Source organism: Oncorhynchus mykiss, chromosome 19, assembly GCF_013265735.2.
Source record: "Oncorhynchus mykiss isolate Arlee chromosome 19, USDA_OmykA_1.1, whole genome shotgun sequence".
Lineage (NCBI taxonomy): Eukaryota > Metazoa > Chordata > Actinopteri > Salmoniformes > Salmonidae > Oncorhynchus > Oncorhynchus mykiss.
This window is the reverse complement of record NC_048583.1, coordinates 23,123,462-23,146,052: the sequence shown is the minus strand read 5'-3', so window position 1 is coordinate 23,146,052 and position 22,591 is coordinate 23,123,462. Positions and strand designations below refer to the sequence as shown.

The following is a 22,591-nucleotide window of genomic DNA, read 5'->3' as shown; positions in this document are numbered from 1 at the left end:
TCCAGAAGTCCAGTGAGGATCTCTGAATGATCCAATGTTGACCTAAATGACTAATGATGATAAATACAATCCACCTGTGTGTAATCAAGTCTCCGTATAAATGCACCTGCACTGTGATAGTCTCAGGGGTCCGTTAAAAGCGCAGAGAGCATCATGAAGAACAAGGAACACACCAGGCAGGTCCGAGATACTGTTGTGAAGAAGTTTAAAGCCAGATTTGGATACAAAAATATTTCCCAAGCTTTAAACATCCCAAGGAGCACTGTGCAAGCAATAATATTGAAATGGAAGGAGTATCAGACCACTGCAAATCTACCAAGACCTGGCCGTCCCTCTAAACTTTCAGCTCATACAAGGAGAAGACTGATCAGAGATGCAGCCAAGAGGCCCATGATCACTCTGGATGAACTGCAGAGATCTACAGCTGAGGTGGGAGACACTGTCCATAGGACAACAATCAGTCGTATATTGCACAAATCTGGCCTTTATGGAAGAGTGGCAAGAAGAAAGCCATTTTTTAAAGATATCCATAAAAAGTGTTGTTTAAAGTTTGCCACAAGCCACCTGGGAGACACACCAAACATGTGGAAGAAGGTGCTCTGGTCAGATGAAACCAAAATTGAACTTTTTGGCAACAATGCAAAACGTTATGTTTGGCGTAAAAGCAACACAGCTGAACACACCATCCCCACTGTCAAACATGGTCATGGCAGCATCATGGTTTGGGCCTGCTTTTCTTCAGCAGGGACATGGAAGATGGTTAAAATTGATGGGAAGATGGATGGAGCCAAATACAGGACCATTCTGGAAGAAAACCTGATGGAGTCTGCAAAAGACCTGAGACTGGGACGGAGATTTGTCTTCCAACAAGACAATGATCCAAAACATAAAGCAAAATCTACAATGGAATGGTTCAAAAATAAACATATCCAGGTGTTAGAATGGCCAAGTCAAAGTCCAGACCTGAATCCAATCGAGAATCTGTGGAAAGAACTGAAAACTGCTGTTCACAAATGCTCTCCATCCAACCTCACTGAGCTCGAGCTGTTTTGCAAGGAGGAATGGGAAAACATTTCAGTCTCTCGATGTGCAAAACTGATAGAGACATACTCTACTTACAGCTGTAATCGCAGCAAAAGGTGGCGCTACAAAGTATTAACTTAAGGGGGCTGAATAATTTTGCACGCCCAATTTTTCAGTTTTTGATTTGTTAAAAAAGTTTGAAATATCCAATAAATGTCTTTCCACTTCATGATTGTGTCCCACTTGTTGTTGATTCTTCACAAAAAAATACAGTTTTATATCTTTATGTTTGAAGCCTGAAATGTGGCAAAAGGTCGCAAAGTTCAAGGGGGCCGAATACTTTCGCAAGGCACTGTATCAACCACAAAAACGATGACCTGGAACACCACCACTGGCCACCTTGCGACCCAAACTTTGTGAAACCACCTTTTAATTAACAACCATTGCTCCTCTCCCAGATGCAACTGCGACGACTGCAGCCTCTCCCACATCCTGACGTGCGGCATCATGGACTCGCCCATTGCCGAGGATCTCCACATCAAGCTGCCGCTTCAGGCCACGGAGCCCCCACAGCACCGGGACTACCTGGCCGAGGTGCACCCCCCCAGTCTCTCCTCCGGGGGCAGCTCAGCCTCCGCTTCGGTCTCCAGCTCGCCCATCACCATACAGCAGCACTCACGCCTCATCCTGCCAGAAGGGGTCGCCACCACCTTGTAAGTCCACCAGGGGTGGCGTGTTCTTTGTTGTAAAAATATGTATTTATTTATTCAGCAGATTATAGCAAATTTATTTTCAAAACAAGACCTTAGTGTATCATGTAAAGCAATAAAATATCGCAGAAAAAAAAACATACAATAAAAGCAATACATTACAATAATGTAAAAAATATATATATATTTATATATCTATCAAAGATGCACATTACTAAAATGAACAAAGAACAGGCTTGTGAGTTCATGCTTATGCTGGGACGATCAACCGAAAATTATCAACACTTATCGTGGACATTATGCTGATATCGTTCATTATGATAAATAACGTATAGGGCCCTACTAGGCGCGGCAAGTAGCCTAAAGGTTAGAGCATTGGGTCAACCGGAAGGATTCCCTGAGCTGACAAGGTAAAAATCTGTCGTTCTGCCGCTGAGTGCCGAAGACGTGGATGTCGATTTAAGGCAACCCCCGGCACCTCTCTGATTCAGAGGGATTGGGTTAAATGCGGAAGACGCATTTCAGTTGAATATATTCATCCCCCTTTCATCCCCCTTTCTCTGGAGAATTATTTAACCTTTATTTAACTAGGCAAGTCATTTCAGAACAAATTCTTATTTACAATGATAGCCTATCCTGGCCAAACCCGGACGACGCTGGGCCAATCGCAGCCGGATGTGATGCATCCTGGATTCGAACCTGGGACTGCAGTGACTCCTCTTGCACTAAGATGCAGTGCCTTAGACCACTGCGCCACTCAGGAGCCCTTAACCTGTCTAGGACTGGACCCCGCAACAACTAGTGAAAGTGCAGGGCGCCAAGTTCAAAACAACAAAAATCTCATAATTAAAATTCCTCAAGCATACAAGTATTTTGCACCATTTTAAAGATACAATTCTCGTTAATCCAGCCACAGTGTCTGATTTCAAAAAGGATTTACAGCGAAAAGACCACAAACGATTATGTTAGGTCACCACCAAGCCACAGAAAAACACAGCCATTTTTCCAGCCAAAGAGAGGAGTCACAAAAAGCAGAATGTCTTATGTTGTTAAGGCGTTTGGTAAACAAATCCAAAAGCGCGTTCAGGTCGCGCCGAACGTCGGACGAAAAGTTAAAAAAGTTCCGTTACAGCCCGTAGAAACATGCCAACCTAAGTATGGAATCAATCTTTAGGATGTTTTTAATTATCATTATCGTGATTATTCATCCAATTTATCGTGATGTGGATTTTTTTGGTCCAGATTTCCCAGCTCTAGTTCATGCTACCAGCAGGATTTATCCCAATATCTAGTTGATATTGTTATAATGTATTTATTGTGGTTATGGTTACTCTTGTGGTATATGTAGTTATAACTCCTTGTTATCAGGTATGTGCTCTCCAATCATGTAATGTCATTCCCTATAATCATTTTATGTTAACAGGGCCACTCCTGTTTTGATATTCACCTTCATTATTTTCTCTTTCCCTATCTCTTCTTCCTCCTCCTCGCAATGGTAGTGACGATGATGAAGTGCCTCCACTGTTGGGCAAGTTTGCGGACATCTACCCCATGGGCAGCTATGAGGACCCAGGGGTGGTGGCCGGCATGAACGGCCTGCACAGCGAGCTCAATGGTGGCGGAGAGAACATGGCGCTCAAAGTTGAGGTGTGTGGATGGTTGACGGCTCCGGGGTGTAGTTTACCCTAGTTACAGATCTAGGATCAACTTCCCCTCCCCCAATCCTGACCTTAACCATTAGTGGGGGAAATGCAAAACTGGCCCAAGATCAGCATCTGGGGAAACTTCACCATACACCGTGAGTGATGGTGCCCTTGATGCAAGTTTAACACATTTCGCTGCTGAATTTCTCTGTCCAAGTTCCTGGACTGGGACAGATTTGATTGAGGAAATGTTCTTTGACTTGTAGTTATTTGTGCTTCCTTGCTCTCTCCCATCTCTATCCTCCTCACTCTCCTCTCTCCCTCTGTTTTCTCTCATCCTCTGCCTACTTCCTCCCATCTCTCTCTTTCCATTCCCCTCACTATCCCCTCTTACTCTGATTTCTCTCTCCCCCTCCAGTCTCCTGGAGGGAGCAGCAGTAGTTCGTCGGAGGGCGACGAGGAGGAGGCTGACGAGGAGAACTGCGGGGAGCCTCCGGGCCAGCGGAGGGAGCATTCCCCAGGGAAGAGCAACAGCCCTCCGCCCTACTACCAACAGCAACAGGTACAACCACACTACACAACTAGGGCTCGAGGTAGAATTAGAATCAGGTTAACCTACTGAGATATGGAATACCTAGAGAAAGATTATATTCAATTTGAATAGATTCCAATGCATGGGGAACACAGCCTCCACACAGCCGATTGTGTATGTCGCCATCTAGCGTAAAATGCTCACACTGGTTCAAATGAAGTAAAACTCACCGTAGCCGTCTTGTTTCTCTCTCGTTCCAGGTGGAACAGCACGCCTGTGAGTGCCACGTGTGCAACCAGGACCTGTCCTCCTCCCTCCCCCCCCTGGGCCCAGCTCCCCCTCTCTCCCCCCGCCGGATCCACACGCCCCCCTCAGGCCACCACCATCAGTTCTTCACTGAGGGCAACAACCAGACCCCCAACCACTCTGCCCTCCACCTCTACCCCCACATCCACGGCCACCTGCCCCTGCATAACCTCTCCCACCTGCCCCGGCCCCTGCTGCACCCAACACTCTACCCCAGCCCCCCCCTTTCACACAGCAAGGTGAGTGAACACACACATACCACCAACAAGGGTTAAGGGTAGATGTTACCCTACTCCCAAAACTGACCTTGGGTGTCCGAGGGGGCGGGGTGAATGAAATCTGACCCCGTGTCAGTGGTTAGGGGCAGCTTATATTAACTCCTGAATGCTCAACAGATACAGGCTGTGCACCAATAGTCTTGAAAGGCTTTCTTTACTTATGTCCCTTACTTATCTTACCACTGCTCTGTAAGGGTGTTGATGGGTGGAAACCATTTCAATGCTCTTGAGGGAGAGGAGACAACGAATGGAAGTCATTTATGGGTATTGGGATACAGCCATAGTCACATACAGATATGGCTAGCACAGTTATTGAATAATCAGTTATGGACAATGACCATGAACAAAAAAATGATAATCGTCATCGTATTAGTACATTCATTTTAGGAGAATGGGGGATTAAACTATGTGTAGTTTGCCAAATAGCAGTTTTTCATTTTTACATGAATTGGGTAAAGTTGGTAATCATTTTACGAGAGGTCGGGAGGAGAAGCTGAATTTCCAAAAGTTCCAATCAGTCAAAACCATTTGTTTTTGAGACAGTGGTGTCACCAAAGCTGTGTTATATTCATTAGGTATGTTGTAGCAAATTTTCAAAGATGCATTATAAGCTCAAAACATTATTCAACAAAACAACAATTGAGTAACAGTTGTCATTTGCATGACAATTGTTACCAAAAATTCCATTATTGTCACAGCCCTAGTTAGACACTTTATTGGCTATACTTTGTCTAGAAAAGTGATGGGTATTTACATTATTTAAGTTTAAGATATGATTTGAGTGGTAACACCTCTAATCCCTCTTAACTGGTAATTTTGGGTGTTTTCACCATGGGAACTTTTCATTGGTGGAGTTTGTTTTGCATGGCCCGGTGCCCCTGGTGGGTGTAGTTTTTGCATTTTAGACCATTCCATTGGTCCTTAAGTGAAATCTCCACCCAACCGGGGCACCGGGCCATGCAAAACGAATTCGCCCATTGATACATTCCCTTCAGGGGATTTACATCATCACAAGGAAGTGATTCAACTCTGTTATACCTTTTTTGGTTGGATGTTTCACTGTAATTCCATTGATATGCCACGAGGTCGCACGGTATCAAATGAGCTCATATCTACTAGAGGTCGACCGATTTTATGATTTTTCAACGCCGATACCGATTATTGGAGGACCAAAAAAAGCCGATACCGATTGATCGGCCGATTTCTTCTTTATTTGTAATAATGACAAGTACAACCAGACTGAATGAACACTTATTTTAACTTAATATAATACATTAAAAAAAATCTATTTAGTGTCAAATAAATAATGAAACCTGTTCAATTTGGTTTAAATAATGCAAAAACAAAGTGTTGGAGAAAAAAGTAGAAGTGCAATATGTGCCATGTAAGAAACCTAACGTTTCAGTTCCTTGCTCAGAACATGAGAACATATGAAAGCTGGTGGTTCCTTTTAATGAGTCTTCAATATTCCCAGGTAAGAAGTTTTAGGTTGTAGTTATTATAGGAATTATAGGACTATTTCTCTCTATACCATTTGTGTTTCATTAACCTTTAACTATTGGATGTTCTCATAGGCACTTTAGTATTGCCAGTGTAACAGTATAGCTTTCGTCCCTCTCCTCGTCCCTACCTGGGCTCAAACCAGGAACACATCGACAACAGCCACCCTCGAAGCAGCGTTACCCATGCAGAGCAAGGGGAACAACCACTCCAAGTCTCAGAGCGAGTGACGTTTGAAACGCTATTAGCACGCACCCCGCTAACTAGCTAACCATTTCACATCGGTTACACGAGCCTAATCTCGGGAGTTGATAGGCTTGAAGTCATAAACAGCTGCTGGCAAACACACAAAAGTGCTGTTTGAATGAATGCTTACGAGCCTGCTGTTGCCTACCATCGCTCAGTCAGACTGCACTATCAAATCATAGATACGAGCCTTAGGTCATTAATATGGTCGGAAACAAGACGTTTATTCTTTGTGAAATACGGAACCGTTCCGTATTTTATCTAACGGGTGGGCAGTCTAAATATTCCTGTTACATTGCACAACCTTCAATGTTATGTCATAATTACGTACAATTCCTGCAAATTGGGCTGCCCAAACTGTTGCATATACGCTGACTCTGCGTGCAATGAACACTATTTCACCGGGTTAAAATTGCCTGCTAACCTGGATTTCTTTTAGCTAAATATGCAGGTTTAAAAATACATGTATATACTTCTGTGTGTTGATTTTAAGAAAGGCATTGATGTTTATGGTTATAGGTACACATTGGAGCAACGATACGCATTTCATCGATTATATGTGAACGCAGGACACGCTAGATTAACTAGTAATATCATCAACCATGTGTAGTTAACTAGTGATTATGATTGATTGTTTTTTTAAGATACATTTAATGCTAGCTAGCAACTTACCTTGGCTTACTGAATTCGCGTAACAGGCAGTCTCCTCGTGGAGTACATTGAGAGGCAGGTGGTTAGAGCGTTGGACTAGTTAACTGTAAGGTTGCAAGATTGAATCCCCCGAGCTAACAAGGTAAACATCTGTCGTTCTGCCTCTGAACGAGGCAGTTAACCCACCGTTCCAAGGCAGTCATTGAAAATAAGAATGTGTTCTTAACTGACTTGCCTAGATAAATAAAGATTAAATAAAGGTGTTAAAAATATTTTTTAAAACGGCCATATCGGTGTCCCGAAATACCGATTTCCGATTGTTATGAAAACTTGAAATTGGCCCTAATTAATCGGCCATTCCGATTAATCGGTCAACCTCTAATATCTACTATGAGGGATTGCAGCTTGGTTGTGCCAAGTGTTGTTGTAAAAAGCTGTCACTATTGAAAATATCCTGTGAGACTAAGGGTCCAAGCAAATATAGTTAATTCTGTGTCTTTATTGCATTTATTGGCTTTACTTTGGCAGTTTTTTTCACAGACACAGAATTAATATGGGCTGAGGGTCCAAGCACCAAGGGCCAGTTTCCCGGACCCAGATTAAGCGTACTCCTGGACTAAAAAGCAAGATCAATGGAAAATGCTTTTTAGTCTAGGACTATCAATCAATCACATTTATTTGGCTAGGAAAAACTCTCAATAGGCAGGACCCTACAGAGGAGCTAGGCTGGAGTCATCAGGCACACAGAACCACCGATAAGACAGGATAAATACACCAGATAGGATAGACTGAACCAAGCCCCCTGGCACAGACTATTGCACCATAGATACTGCACCCGTCCTAGGGCCGGCATGGTGGCGCACTAGTAAGCCAGTGACTCAGCCCGCGTAATTTGGGCAGAGCCAACCAAGCAGAAACGGCAAGGGCGATTCGTCACTCCAGTGTCTTGCCGTTCACCTTTGCACCCCTGGGCCAGACTACACTCAATCATAGTAAATAAGAATTTGTTCTTAACTGACTTGCCTAGTTAAATAACAGTTCAATAAATAAAAAATAGGACCTACTGAAGAGATGAGTCTTCAGTAAAGACTTAAAGGTTGATACCGAGTCTGCGTCCTTACATGGATAGGCAGACCATTCCATAAAATTGAGCTATAGGAGAAAGTCCTACCTCCAGCTGTTTGCTTAGAAATTCTAGGGACAATAAGGAGGCCTGCGTCTTGTGACTAGCGGTAGGAGCCCATGTAATGCTTTGTAGGTTAGCAGTAAAACCTTGAAATCAGCCCTAGCCTTAACAGGAAGCCAATACTGGAGTAATATGATCAAATGTTTTGATTCTAGCCAAGATTCTAGCAGCTGTGTTTGGCACTAACTGAAGTTTATTTAGTGCTTTATCCGGGTAGCCGGGGAGTAGAGCATTGCAGTAGTCTAATCTAGAAGTGACAAAAGCATGGATGAACTTTTCTGCATCATTTTTGGACAAAAAGTTGTCGATTCTTTTTAAGAAGATGGAGAAAAGCTGCTCTTCTTTAAAATATTCTTGAAATGTTCTTCAGAAGAGAGGTCAGGGTCCAGAGTAACGCCGAGGTCCTTCAGTTTTATGAGACAACTGTACAACCATCAAGATTGTAAGATCAAACAGAACTATTCTATCCTGTTCCTAGCCTCTCCCCCCTTCCCCCACATCGAGCCACACAGGGCCCAAGCAGCAGGCCTTCAGCCCCTCCCTACCGGACCACGTCTACCAGAACTGCTTTGGCGGAGGCGCTGGCGACTGGAACAGCTCGCTGCAGTGCCTCTCGCTCAAGTTCGAGAACATCTGCGACGCTGCCATGATGAAGAATTGGAACCCATCAGTGCTGCTGCAGGAGCCCCTGCCAGGTGAGAACATACCTCTTCATCTAGCCCATGGACGACCAACCTTCCTCCTGGAGAGCTGGTGTAGGGTGAAATCGCTCTTTGACGCTGGTACTGGGTCGGTTTAGCATTTTCCGCACTAATGGTTACAGTTAAGATTGGGGGAGGGAAAGATGATCCTAGATCTGTGTGGGAACTTTACCACGGAGCTAGCTACCCTACTGCAGACTTTCACTACAAAACCTAATATAGCCCGCCTGATTCTACTAACCAGCTGCTCACACGGAATAATTAATCTTAATTAGCTAAATCAGGTGTGGTACAATGGGGGTGGAGCAAAAGCCTGCATACCATGTAGTTCTCCAAGAGAAGGATGATTCTGCCATCCCTGATGTAGGCTAAAGGAGGAGGGGCTTATTTTATTTCAGCTCCCAGCTCCATTGCCTGCAACTACATGCCTGATCTTGCTGTAAGAGTCCCATTCCACTCCCATTTCAGCCTCCTTCCCCCAGCTCCTCTTCCTTCTGACTTGGTCTCTGTAGTTTACACAAGGATGGGTCCCGACAAGGTTCAGTGTTCATTCTACTATAGTAGAATTGTTCCACCCTCGTGCTATAGAATTCAATGTACTCTTGAACTTTGTGTACAGTGACAGCCATCCTTATTGTTTGTCCGATGTTCTTTCTCACCCGTCTAAATCTTTAGACTTACACAGGATCTTACACATGCGGCGAACCCTTGTTTTTCAAATGTTTTTTGCCAGGCCATCCTTGTAAATAAAAATGTGTTCTTAATTTACTTGCCTGGTTAAATAAAGGTGAAATAAATACAAATAAAATGTTTGTCTTCATTACCAGGGGACATGCTGGGATCACCCCACCACCCCGGCGTGCCCCTCCCCTCCTCGGGCTATGGGGACCATGCCCACACCGCCTCGGCCGAGACCACCCCCCTTCACCTCCCCCCCCCCTTGCCGTCAGAGCAGCAACAGCCCCTGCCCAGGGAGAGGAAGAACACTGCCAAGAAGAAGTGTCTCTACAATTTCCAAGATGCCTTCCTGGAGGCCAACAAAGTGGTGATGGCCACCTCTGCCTCCACCGCCTCAGTCTCCTGCACGGCAACCACTGTCCAGTCAAGTAATAATCACATCCAAGTTTCATCTAAAAGACCCAACTCCTTAGGTAAAACTGAAGAGGAGGAGGAGCGTAGCTTTGGGCTAGCCCGATGGCACACTGCTACACTCCAATATCCATACTAACACACCACCACATACATACATGCATTGGTTAATTCTAAAGGCGTCAGCATGCTTCATAACTGAACTAGTGTGCTCACGTACTCCCTTAAAAGATCTTCGCTTGAAATATTTGATAAAAGCAGCAGTAGTACTGTTTGTCCATTTTGAGACGCTGTAGTCAGAATTCATCTAAGAACTCAAGAAATCTGTCCATTAATTTTGACGTTTTTGACGAAGATCTTAGTCGTGCAATTTTACATTTAACTAAGATGTTTGGTGCAGCATTTCTCAATTAAAAAGTATGTTGTAGAAGGACAACAAAGACTTGAAGAATACCTACTGTTGACCAATCACCAACGAAGGGGCGTAGACTTCGGCTACCGACTTCGTTTTGCCTCAACAAAAAAAATAATAGTGCCCGAACAAACAGTCCAAAACAAACAATAATATCACAATGTCTTCATAATACACTCTTGCATGCAGAAGCTTTAAGAAGTATGTTAGTGTGGGTATTGGAGCAGAGCCATATCTGCATAGTCTAAAGTCGCTTCATCTCCATGTCTTGTTGATCTGTACATACAGTGGGGCAAAAAAGTATTTAGTCAGCCACCAATTGTGCATGTTCTCCCACTTGAAAATATGAGAGGCCTGTAACTTTCATCATATGTACACTTTAACTATGACAGACAAAATGAGAAAAAAAATCATAAATCACATTGTAGGATTTTTAATGAATTTATTTGCAAATGATGGTGGAAAATAAGTATTTGGTCACCTACAAACAAGCAAGATTTCTGGCTCTCACAGACCTGTAACTTCTTCTTTAAGAGGTTCCTCTGTCCTCCACTCGTTACCTGTATTAATGGCACCTGTTTGAACTTATCAGTATAAAAGACACCTGTCCACAACTTTAAACAGCCACACTCCAAACTACACTATGGCCAAGACCAAAGAGCTGTCAAAGGACACCAGAAACAAAATTGTAGACCTGCACCAGGCTGGGAAGACTGAATCTGCAATAGGTAAGCAGCTTGGTTTGAAGAAATCAACTGTGGGAGCAATTATTAGGAAATGGAAGACATACAAGACCACTGATAATCTACCTTGATCTGGGGCTCCACGCAAGATCTCACCCCGTGGGATCAAAATGATCACAAGAACGGTGAGCAAAAATCCCAGAACCACACGGGGGGACCTAGTGAATGACCTGCAGAGAGCTGGGACCAAAGTAACAAAGCCTACCATCAGTAACACACTACACCGCCAGGGACTCAAATCCTGCAGTGCCAGACGTGTCCCCCTGCTTAAGCCAGTACATGTCCAGGCCCATCTGAAGTTTGCTAGAGAACATTTGGATGAAAAAGATTGGGAGAATGTCATATGGGCAGATGAAACCAAAATATAACTTTTTGGTAAAAACTCAACTTGTCGTGTTTGGAGGACAAAGAATGCTGAGTTGCATCCAAAGAACACCATACCTACTGTGAAGCATGGGGGTGGAAACATCATGCTTTGGGGCTGTTTTTATGCAAAGGGACCAGGGCGACTGATCCGTGTAAAGGAAGAATGAATTTGGCCATGTATCGTGAGATTGAGTGAAAACCTCCTTCCATCAGCAAGGGCATTGAAGATGAAACGTGGCTGGGTCTTTCAGCATGACAATGATCCCAAACACACCGCCCGGGCAAAGAAGGAGTGGCTTCGTAAGAAGCATTTCAAGGTCCTTGAGTGGCCTAGCCAGTCTCCAGATCGCAACCCCATAGAAAATATTTGGAGGGAGTTGAAAGTCCGTGTTGCCCAGCAACAGCCCCAAAACATCACTGCTGTAGAGGAGATCTGCATGGAGGAATGGGCCAAAATACCAGCAACAGTGTGTGTGAACCTTGTGAAGACTTACAGAAAACATTTGACCTCTGTCATTGCCAACAAAGGGTATATAACAAAGTATTGAGACTTATTGACCAAATACTTATTTTCCACCATCATTTGCAAATAAATTCATTGAAAATCCTACAATGTGATTTTCTGGATATTTTTTTCTAATTTTGTCTGTCATATTTGAAGTGTGCCTATGATGAAAATTACAGGCCTCATCTTTTTAAGTGGGAAAACTTGCACAATTGGTGGCTGACTAAATACTTTTTTGCCCCATTGTATGTGACAAAGTGGGGGGAGGGGTGCTTACTAGCCCCAAGGCTGCGTTTCAATGGCCTGAATTAGCTTCTTCTCATTGACATCTCCTTGATCTGTACTGATGTCACAGGAAAGCTGCCTGAGAAAGGGAAAGTGTTTGCAGTATTGATTGTAATTTAACATGTTCCAAATACACAATAGACATGCAGAGGTCAGAATATACCTGATGACCCAAAAACATGGGTGTGACTTAGTGTTAGATTGTAAATGTATTTCCTCCATTGAGACTTCATGTAAATTGTCTCCAATCTTCACTGACCAGCTGCTGAATATGCATTTTTTTTTCTGTCTCTGCCAGGTGACGTATTTCACAATATAGGTAAAGAGGACCATAGGCAACAACCTGGCCCTATCGCCCCTAGGAACAGCCCCACGGGCCTGGCCTCCCTCCCTCCCCTCTCATCTGGCCCAGCCCTGCCACCTGCGCCTGGTAGCACCACCCAGCACCACTACCCCAGCATGGGCTCGCAGCCCTTCCTAACGACGGCCACCCCAGCCCCAGGCTTCATGGAGGCCCACCACCAGGGCATGTGCCTGTCCCCAGCCGAGCCGCCTGCCGCCGCCCCAGCCGACGGGGCCATTAGCGCCCCGCCCAGCGTGTGCAGGTCATTCCCTTGTTTAAGTTTCCTTTTATCACAAATCTAAGATCAGATTAACCTACTCCTGATACTAACATTGACCATTAGAGTGATGAGAAAATATCAAGGCCTGAGCGTACTGCAAGCTTTTTTTTCAAAGCCTTTTACATTTTAATTCAGCTTGTGTCATGCTAATTTTGCTTTTTGCGACCTGCAGAAAACGACTTGGAAGACGATGACCAAAAAATGTATCATCCTCAAAAGTTTCAGCGAGAAAGCTACGCTACTGTCAATAGAGCTCGGTGCTTTTTAAATTGGAATTATTAGGTTACAAAATCTGACGTTTTGGATATAATGATATTGTAATGACCCTGGGTTTATAAGCGCGGATATCGACTCTGCCGCTCAAGCATGCTTTTGCGGCACAGTTGATAGCGCGCTGGACTTCGGGCTAGAAGGTCGAGGGTCCGAGACCTGCTCCCTGCTGTTTCATTACATTGGTGTCGGAAGTGGGATCGGACCTTGCATCCACGACTGCGTATGCTTGGCCAGTGAGCGCGTTCCTATAAGACGTTGAGTCGCAAGCTATCGTGAGGATGCGCTCTTTGAAAGGAGGGAGTCGTGTAACGACACTGGGTTTATAAGCATGGATATCGACTCTGCTGCTCGAGCATGCTTTTGCGGCACAGTCGATAGCGCTCTGGACTTCGGGCAAGAACCCTCGACCTGCTTCCTGCTGTTTCATTACAATATGTTAGAAAAAACTCACAGAACGATTCAGAACAGGAAGAATCATATTTGTCTTGGTAAACTGTAAAGAAGGCAAATGTCATCACGAAAGTGCGTTTTCACCTATTTTTTGGCAGAGTAGGTGGACACCCTAGCCTGTATCAGTGGTTAGGCATTGGCATGTCAGTCTTTTTTTTTTTCATTAACTTCTCTGGGATATGCGTCCCACCTCGCCAACAGCCAGTGAAATTGCAGGGCGCCAAATTCAAAACAACAGAAATCCCATAATTAAAATTCCTCAAACATACAAGTATTATAGACTTCTTGTAAATCCAGCCACAGTGTCCGATTTCAAATAGGCTTTACGGCACACTTAACGATTGTTAGGTCAGCACCTAGTCACCGAAAATCATACAGCCATTTTCCAGCCAAGGAGAGGGCTCACAAAAGTCAGAAATAGCGATTTAAATTAATCACTAACCTTTGATCTTCATCGGAATGCACTCCCAGGAATCCCAGCTCAACAATAAATGTTTGTTTTGTTCGATAAAGTCCATAATTTATGTCCAAATACCTCCTTTTTGTTTGCGCGTTTAGCCCAGTAATCCAAATGCTCAATGCGCGATCGCTTAGTTCAGACGGAATGTCAAAAAAGTTATATTACAGTTCGTAGAAACATGTCAAACGATGTATAGAGTCAATCTTTAGGATGTTTTTATCATAAATCTTCAATAATGTTTCAACCGGACAATTCCTTTGTCTTTAGAAATGAAAAGGAACGCAGCTACCCCTCATGGCCAAGCGCATGATTTAGCTCATGGCATTCTGCAAGACACCTGACTCAAACAGCTCTTATTCTCTTCCCCTTCACAATAGAAGCCTGAAACAAGGTTCTAAAGACTGCTGACATCTAGTGGATGCCTTAGGAAGTGCAACTTGACACCATAGACACTGTATATTCAATAGGCAATGACTTGAAAAACTACAAAACTCAGATTTCCCACTTCCTGGTTGGATTTTTTTCTCAGGTTTTTGCCTGCCATATGAGTTCTGTTATACTGACAGACATCATTCAAACAGTTTTAGAAACTTCATAGTGTTTTCTATCCAAATCTCTAATTATATGCATATTTTAGCTTTTGGGCCTGAGTAGCAGGCAGTTTACTCTGGGCACCTTATTATCCAAGCTATTCAATACTGCCCCCCAGTCCCAAAGACTAATATTGCCCATTTAATTAAAGTCTGATCCTGTATCAGTTGATAAGGCAAAACTTCTGCCTACTTACCGCTTCATGGCTATTGGAGAGCATTAAATTGTAACCACCCACTGATGCTGTGAGTGGGCTTCTACACAGCTAGGTCTTACTCATAACCAGAACATTGGAAGCCTATCGCTCCCTTCTATACTTCATAAAATGGATGAGCTACATGCCAACGTTAAGTTTCAATGGGCATACTGAGAGGTCAACCTGATCTGTCTTACTGAAACATGGTTAGATGACACGTCATTGACTCAGAACTGAGCTTTGCTGGATTCGGAGCACCATACAGGCATGACCTAGACATGGGAAAAGCGCAGAGGTGGTACATTTCTATGGCAACGAGTCATTCAGAACTAACTTGCTCCGGGTCAGGCTAACTCCATTTACCTTGAATGAAGTGTCTGAGCTGTGGTTTGAGGACCAATGAAATCATAATCCCTCCCTCTCTGAAATATTGTCATCATCCCCTTTAATTGAAGAAGATGACTGAGTAAATATTGTATTTATTATTTTGTTAACTATAGTAATGTTAGAATACCTAGCACATTATACATTTATTAATGACAAAATGCCTTTGAAACTTCACACACCTTTGTATGACTTAGGCTAATACAATTAGTGGGGGGGGAAGCTGCTGTTGCATTGATCAGCACACCAAAGACAACATTAAAGCTACGTAATATTTTTTATTTTATTTATCCGTTATTTTACCAGGTAAATTGACTGAGAACACGTTCTCATTTACAGCAACGACCTGGGGATTAGTTACAGGGGAGAGGGGGATGAATGAGCCAATTGTAAACTGGGGATTATTAGGTGACCATGATGGTTTGAGGGCCAGATTAAAAGAGACCGCACTTCTAACGGCCTATTTCACACCATAGCCTGCTGAATTTGCAAGATAACTCTAAATTCATTTTGATTTGGGCACAAATAAAAATGTGGCACTGAATCGCCTATCGCGTTTTAGATTTTTCAGCATTGTCTCAATCACAAATTCGGTGTTCGACTCGCCACGTGCTACATCCCTCATAGAGTTAGCGGCAGGCAACCGAGCAATATCCACTGTCGTAGTACGAATGAAGTCTCAGCTGGAGTGTGAAGCTAACTGACATTGGCTAGCTTTATAAAAGCCTGAGTAGATCTAGCTTGCATTGTAGTATATTGTACCACTCTGGAATCGCACTGCTCATCAGATGTGGCGCTACTATCCCTCTTCTTCAGACCAAAGTACCTGCCCTGTGAATTCGGTCAGTTCTTGATCATTCTTGTCTATGTACTACCCATAGCCAATGTTACTTGCACTGCAGATGTTATCTCTTATTGCGTGCAGCGCATAGTCAAAATCACCCGGACTCCCTGATTTTAGTAAAACTGGGTGATTTCAACAGCTCTACTCTCAAAGACTCTTCCTTCTTATCAGCAATATGTTACATGTGCAACATGGGGTAGTAAAACACCAGTCTATTCAGAAGGCTCCTCTAAGCACTGCGGCTCATAATGCAGTCCACCTCATACCGGCCTACCGAACTAAACTACAGAGAGGGAATGGTCTATAAATCTGTCAAACAGTGGAATGAAACATCCAGGACAGTGCTGCGAGACTGCTTTGACAGTACAGATTTGGATTGTTCTCAGAAAATGTCACACTGGATTAGACTTTAGAGGCTTTGTCTGATTATATACATTTTTGTGAGGATACAGTGGTCTCTTCAAAAAAGTGTTTTCAAATAATATTTCCTGCATTACAAAGGAACCGGAAATGACATTAAATCAGAAAATAAATAGCATTTTCCTCTGGTAATAGGGATGGAATCAAAGCGTATTCAGCTGAAGCTGAACAGACCAATAAAATAAGCAAAAAGGGTTACAAAGAAAAGGGTGAAGGACTATTCCAGGATGGAAAGATGAGGGGTACTTGGAAGGGCCTAAAACCCTCTCTGGACTACCAACTAACCACACTGAGCTCAATGTCCAATCAAAAGACCATTGCATAGAGTTTTCCAAGAGTCTGAACACTTTATTCTAGGTTAGATAGTCTGGACTTCAGTACTGAGGAGGATGAGCTGTTGTGTGAATTTGTATCTTTAGCACAAGGGAAGCTGATTTGGTTATAGAGGAAGTATATGTTGATAGGGAGTTAAATCAAATGTCAGTAAACAAAACTGCCCCAGATAACATCAGCAACTGAATTCCTGCCACAAGGAATTGTCAGGTGTGTTCTGTGAGCTGTTCAATCGCTCACTGAGGGAGCATACAGTACCAGCCCTGTGGAAACCATCCATCGTACTCCCAGTGCCCAAGAAGATCCGCTCTGCTGTCCTCAGCGATTTCCAACGCCTGTCATAATGAAACATTTTGAGTGTTTGGTTCTCTCCCACATACAAACCCCCTTCAATTTGCCTATAAGCAATGGGGTGGACGATGTTCTTGTGTTCCTACTGTACTACACCTTGCTAAGTCCTATGCCTGGACTGTGTTTCTGGCCTTTTCCAGTGTTTTTAGCACTATACAGCCATATCTAATGGGTCAGAAACTTTTGAATATGAACCTAAGTCCTAAACTCATTCTGTGGATTTTATATTTTTTGTCAAATAGACCACCGTTGGTGAGATTCAACTGTGAGTGCAGCATAGGGCTCAATCATCTCTCCTGTCCTGGTTACACTATACGGTGGACTGTAGGAGCACCTGCCCTGAGAGAACATACAGTACATAAAATACTCAGATGACACTTGGCACATCTGATTCTGATGACCTGATTCAGTCCACAGTGGACAAATTTGACCTCTGTTGCTGAAATCCAAAGACCTAATCATGGACTTTAGGAAGCGGCCGTCTAGCTGATCATGCCGTCGAGCTCCAAGTCAATCAACATCAGTACAATAGTTAACAACAAGCTGAACTTAGGAGCCAACTTTGGGACAGTTATCTAAATACCAATCCAGACTGTACTTCCTTCGTAAACTTAGAAGGCCTGATGTAAATCTGTTTGTCCTTTTACAGATTGTTTTATTGAGCCTGTCTTAACATTTAGTGTAGTTGCCTGGTTTGGCTCCCTCACATGGGCAAGTCAGAATACCCTATAGAGAGTTGTGCAGGTCAATGGTAAGATTGTCGGGAGAAGGCAAAAGTCTCGCCTATATTTACAAAGAGCGCACACATAAGAATGGTAAAGAAATAATTTTGGATCTTACACATCCACTGGACAACCAATATGCAGTACTGCCGTCAGGGAACCGGCTCAGGTCTTTTACCTCTTAAAACCAAGAGCGCTACTAACAGTTTGTATCGGTATCAGTACGGCGTTTAAGTGAAAAATGTATTTGTGTGACTTACAGTATATTTATCTTGTATAGCACAGCTCTTTAATGAAGTAGATATTTGTGCCCCACATTTATCTTGCGTATTCCTTGTAAGCATTGTATCCTTGTAAGCATTGTATCAGTCGTGTGTGAATGTTGCTGGTTATATGTTTACTATAGATCTTTGTCTTATCCGACTTGTCAGAACTGAGGTTCCTTCTGGTAAAACAAATACATTCAATTGGAAGAACTTTATTTGACAGTACAGAATGTTCCGATATTTATTGGGTGAAATTCACCTACCGGGGCTTCAACTACTACATATTGGCATGACATTGACATTTTGACCTTGGCGTTTGACCCCGTCTAGTGACCCCGAGTGTGAGGGCCACCGTTGTGAGGGAAACGGGGCGTACGACCACCAGGGCTACGACGGGGAGGAGAGCCAGGACGAGGACAGCTGCTCGGAGCACAGCTCCTCCACCTCCACCTCCACCAACCAGAAGGAAGGGAAGTACTGCGACTGCTGCTACTGCGAGTTCTTTGGCCACGGCGGGGTGAGACATGCACACATACGCATATACTCATGTACTAATATGAGTATATTACTATGTATCAACTTGCAGAAAAGTCAGAAACAGAAGTCTGTAATAGTATTTACTGATATAGACTGACATTATGTAGAATACAGTATGTAAATCTTTACTAGAATGGCCTGCTGGACACTGTCTAGAGAGCTGGCACTTTCAATAGAACTTTTGATTAGGTCCCCAACACATTTTACATTGTATGGGGGTAACTCACCTCAGATAGTATTGAGGGCTCTGATATTCAAACGCAATTCAACTCGAAACTACCAGAATAATCTAACACTATTTCCTTGTTTCCTCCCCTAGCCCCCGGCGGCGCCCACCAGCCGCAACTACGCGGAAATGCGCGAGAAGCTGCGCCTCCGTCTGACCAAGCGGAAGGAGGAGCAGCCCAAGAGGGAGGAGCAGCCAGCCGTGGTGGAGCGTGACAGCGCCGCCGACGGTATGGAGGACCCCCGGCGGGTGGAGGACCCCCGGCGGGTGGAGGACCCCCGGCGGGTGGAGGACCCCCGGCGGGTGGAGGACCCCCGGCGGGTGGAGGACCATCGGCTGGTGGAGGACCTGCTGCAGTTCATCAACAGTGCCAGCGACAACAAGCCTGCCTCCAGCTCCAAGGCCGCCAAGCGGGCCCGCCACAAACAGAAGAAGGTAGTGATTTAAAGAGTTTTGAAACACCTTCAAAATGTTGTAACTGTTACCCCTTGTTGTTTAGATGACAGTGTTGTGATTTTAAAGTGTCACTTTAAAGTAATAGTTCACCCCAGGCATTTTAACCTCAAGTGGTCTATAGTTGCACTGATAATCCACACATGATATGTTTTAGTGTTTAGTAAACCCTTCAAGGTTTAATTTTAACATTGGTGCAAAGGAATTAGTTGAAAAGGGGAGTTGGTTCAAACCATCGTTTTTTTGTTATTAAATGAAGCAAAGGACCAACTGGATATGAACTGTGTGTGTTTGTGTGTGTGTGTGTCTGTCTGTGTGTGTCTCAGATGGAGGAGAAGGTGCGTCTGGAGGTGGAGGTCCGCGAGCAGCAGGAGCGGCGGCGTCGGGAGGAGGAGGAGGAGGCCCTCCAACGGGAACTCCTCCGGCTGCAAGAGTTGCAGCACCTCCGCGCCGCCAAGAAGAAAAAGGATAAGGCCAAGGAGCTCGCCACCCCGCTCCCTGCCCCCGTACCTCAGAACAACCCCCAGCCCCTAAAACAGACGGCCCAGAACGTCCTGGAGAACCTCCGCAACGGCAAGAGCCAGCTCCTGCACAGCCTCATGCGCCTCCCTGGCCACAAGGATCCCCGAGTGGAGCACCGACCCCAGTCCCGGCCTCCCCTCTCACATCACAGCCCAAAGAGCAGCAGGGAGAAAGCCCTTACTCCGGCCCTTTTCACCCAAAATGCCCCCAACTCCCCAGCCCCCTTTCTTCTCAACGGCTCCTCCGCCGCACGCCAACCGACGGAGGCCAATGGCAAAGCCAGGCCAAAACAGCAGCAGCCAATCGGGCAATCCGCCAGCGAGACAATGATGGTCAAGAAAATGCCAGAGGCGACCACCACTAACGGTACACCACAACTACCACCAGACGTCAAAGTGACCCAACCCAGGCCTCCCGCAGAAGATCCGGCCGCCCCTCTGGCACCGGGACCCAGGAAGGAGGAAAGGAGCAACGGGAAAAGGCAGCACCATCAGCAGTCAGCGAGCCAGGCGAAAGAGGAGAGGAGCGGACCCTTGAAGGAGCCCTCCCCACCCCCTGCCTCACAGACGGAACAGCCCCAGCAGAACGGCAAACTCCTCAGTGCAGAATCCCCCCAGCCCAAGGCCAAGTCCAAAAAGAACAAGAAAAAGAAGGCTGACAAGATGAACAACTCAATAGGTCAGCATGCTATGCTCTGCTAGGTTATGTTGTGCAGTTTTATTAATCCCTGTAGGATGGTTAGTTTCAGGGCTGCAGAAGTGCAGCATACAACATCCAGACATATTGAGACGGGGACAATGTGAAATATACATTTACAATTGTTAACTTGCCATTTTGTGACCGAGTGTTCTCTTATTGCAGATGACGTTTTCCTGCCCAAAGACATTGATCTGGACAGTACTGACATGGACGAGACTGAGAGGGAGGTGGAGTATTTCAAAAGGTACGGGCCTAATTCTATTCACTCAAATGACTCTTGCTTTGCATTGACTCCATAAAGCTTTGTTTAAAGATAAAAATGCTTAAAACGATCCGTCCGAAAGCTTAGCTGCAAAGTATTGCAATTGAATCTGGCTTGAAGTGAAGCTGGATGGTTTATAAACTCAGCAAAAAAAATAAACGTCCTCACTGTCGCCTGTGTTTATTTTCAGCAAACTTAACATGTGTAAATAGTTGTATGAACATAAGATTCAACAACTGAGACAAACTGAACAAGTTCCACAGATGTGACTAACAGAAATTGAATAATGTGTCCCTGAACAAAGGGGGGGGGGGGTCAAAATCAAAATTAAGTCAGTATCTGGTGTGGCTACCAGCTGCATTAAGTACTGCAGTGCATCTCCTTGTGGACTGCACCAGATTTGCCAGTTATTGCTGTGAGATGTTACCCTACTCTTCCACCAAAACACCTGCAAGTTCCCGGACATTTCTGGGGGGAATGGCCCTAGCCCTCACCCTCCAATCCAACAGGTCCCAGATGTGCTCAATGGGATTGAGATCCGGGCTATTCGCTGGCCATGGCAGAACACTGACATTCCTGTCTTGCAGGAAAGCACACACAGAACGAGCAGTATGGCTGGTGGCATTGTCATGCTGTCAGGATGAGCCTGCAGGAAGGGTACCACATGAAGGAGGAGGATGTCTTCCCTGTAACGCACAGCGTTGCGATTGCCTGCAATGACGACAAGCTCAGTCTGATGATGCTGTGACACACTGCCTCAGACCATGACGGACCCTCCACCTCTATATCAATCCTGCTCCAGAGTACAGGCCTCGGTGTAACTCTCATTCCTTCGATTATAAAAACTAATCCGACCATCACCTCTGGTGAGACAAATCGTCAGTGAAGAGCACTCTTTGCCAGTCCTGTCTGGTTGAGTGACGGTGGGTTTGTGGCTATAGGCAATGTTGTTACGGTGATGTCTGGTGAGGACCTGCCTTACAACAGACCTACAAGCCCTCAGTCCAGCCTCTCTCAGCCTATTACGGACAGTCTGAGCACTGATAGAGGGATTGTGCGTTCCTGATGTAATTTGAGCAGTTGTTGCCATCCTATACCTGTGCCGCAGGTGTGATGTTCCGATGTACCGATCCTGTGCAGGTGTTGTTACACGTGGTCTGCCACTACGATCAACTGTCCGTCTTGTCTCCCTGTATTGCTGTCTTCGGCGTCTCACAGTACGGACATTGCAATTTATTGCCCTGGCCATATCTGCAGTCCTCATGCCTCCTTGCAGCATGCCTAAGGCATGTTCACACAGATGAGCAGGGGCCCTGGGCATGTTTATTTTGGTGTTTTTCAGAGTCAGTAGAAAGGCCTCTTTAGTGTCTTAAGTTTTCATAACTGTGACCTTAATTGCCTACCTAAGTGGTTAGTGTCTTAACGACCGTTCCACAGGTACATGTTCATTAATTGTTTATGGTTCATTGAACAAGCATGGGAAACAGTGTTTAAACCCTTTACAATGAAGATCTGGGAAGTTCTTTGGATTTTTACGAATTATCCTTGAAAGACAGCGTCCTGAAAAGGGGATGTTTTTTTGTTGTTGCTGAGTTTATGCATAATCTATTATGTGAATCATAATCATAAGCTTATGCTTGTGGGTATGGAGAGAAAGTGTGCACTTTTTCACACTTCCCATAAATACAAAAGCATTAGATTGGTGGAGTCCTTTCAAATCAGTGAAGGGAAGTGAACAAATGCACACTTCAGGAGGAAGGAGAGATAATTGGTAGTTAGCTTGAGCTTACTTCCCTCCTCCAA

General features: G+C 44.6%; 1 protein-coding gene across 3 annotated transcripts in view; it reads left to right on the top strand.

Moving 5' to 3' along the window:
- The window catches only part of LOC110497482 (protein FAM193A), a 47,487-nt gene that overhangs the window by 22,942 nt on the left and 1,954 nt on the right, over positions 1–22,591 (top strand). For 2 of the 3 annotated variants that reach the window (XM_021573611.2, XM_021573610.2), the window contains 11 exons: positions 1,482–1,736; positions 3,233–3,380; positions 3,795–3,938; positions 4,169–4,453; positions 8,554–8,770; positions 9,604–9,927; positions 12,475–12,781; positions 18,420–18,606; positions 18,946–19,287; positions 19,632–20,505; positions 20,689–20,770. In XM_021573611.2, coding sequence (XP_021429286.2) covers positions 1,482–1,736; positions 3,233–3,380; positions 3,795–3,938; positions 4,169–4,453; positions 8,554–8,770; positions 9,604–9,927; positions 12,475–12,781; positions 18,420–18,606; positions 18,946–19,287; positions 19,632–20,505; positions 20,689–20,770 — 3,165 coding nt within the window. The remainder of the gene's footprint in view (positions 1–1,481; positions 1,737–3,232; positions 3,381–3,794; positions 3,939–4,168; positions 4,454–8,553; positions 8,771–9,603; positions 9,928–12,474; positions 12,782–18,419; positions 18,607–18,945; positions 19,288–19,631; positions 20,506–20,688; positions 20,771–22,591) is intronic. The other variant, XM_036954465.1, reaches the window with a different exon arrangement.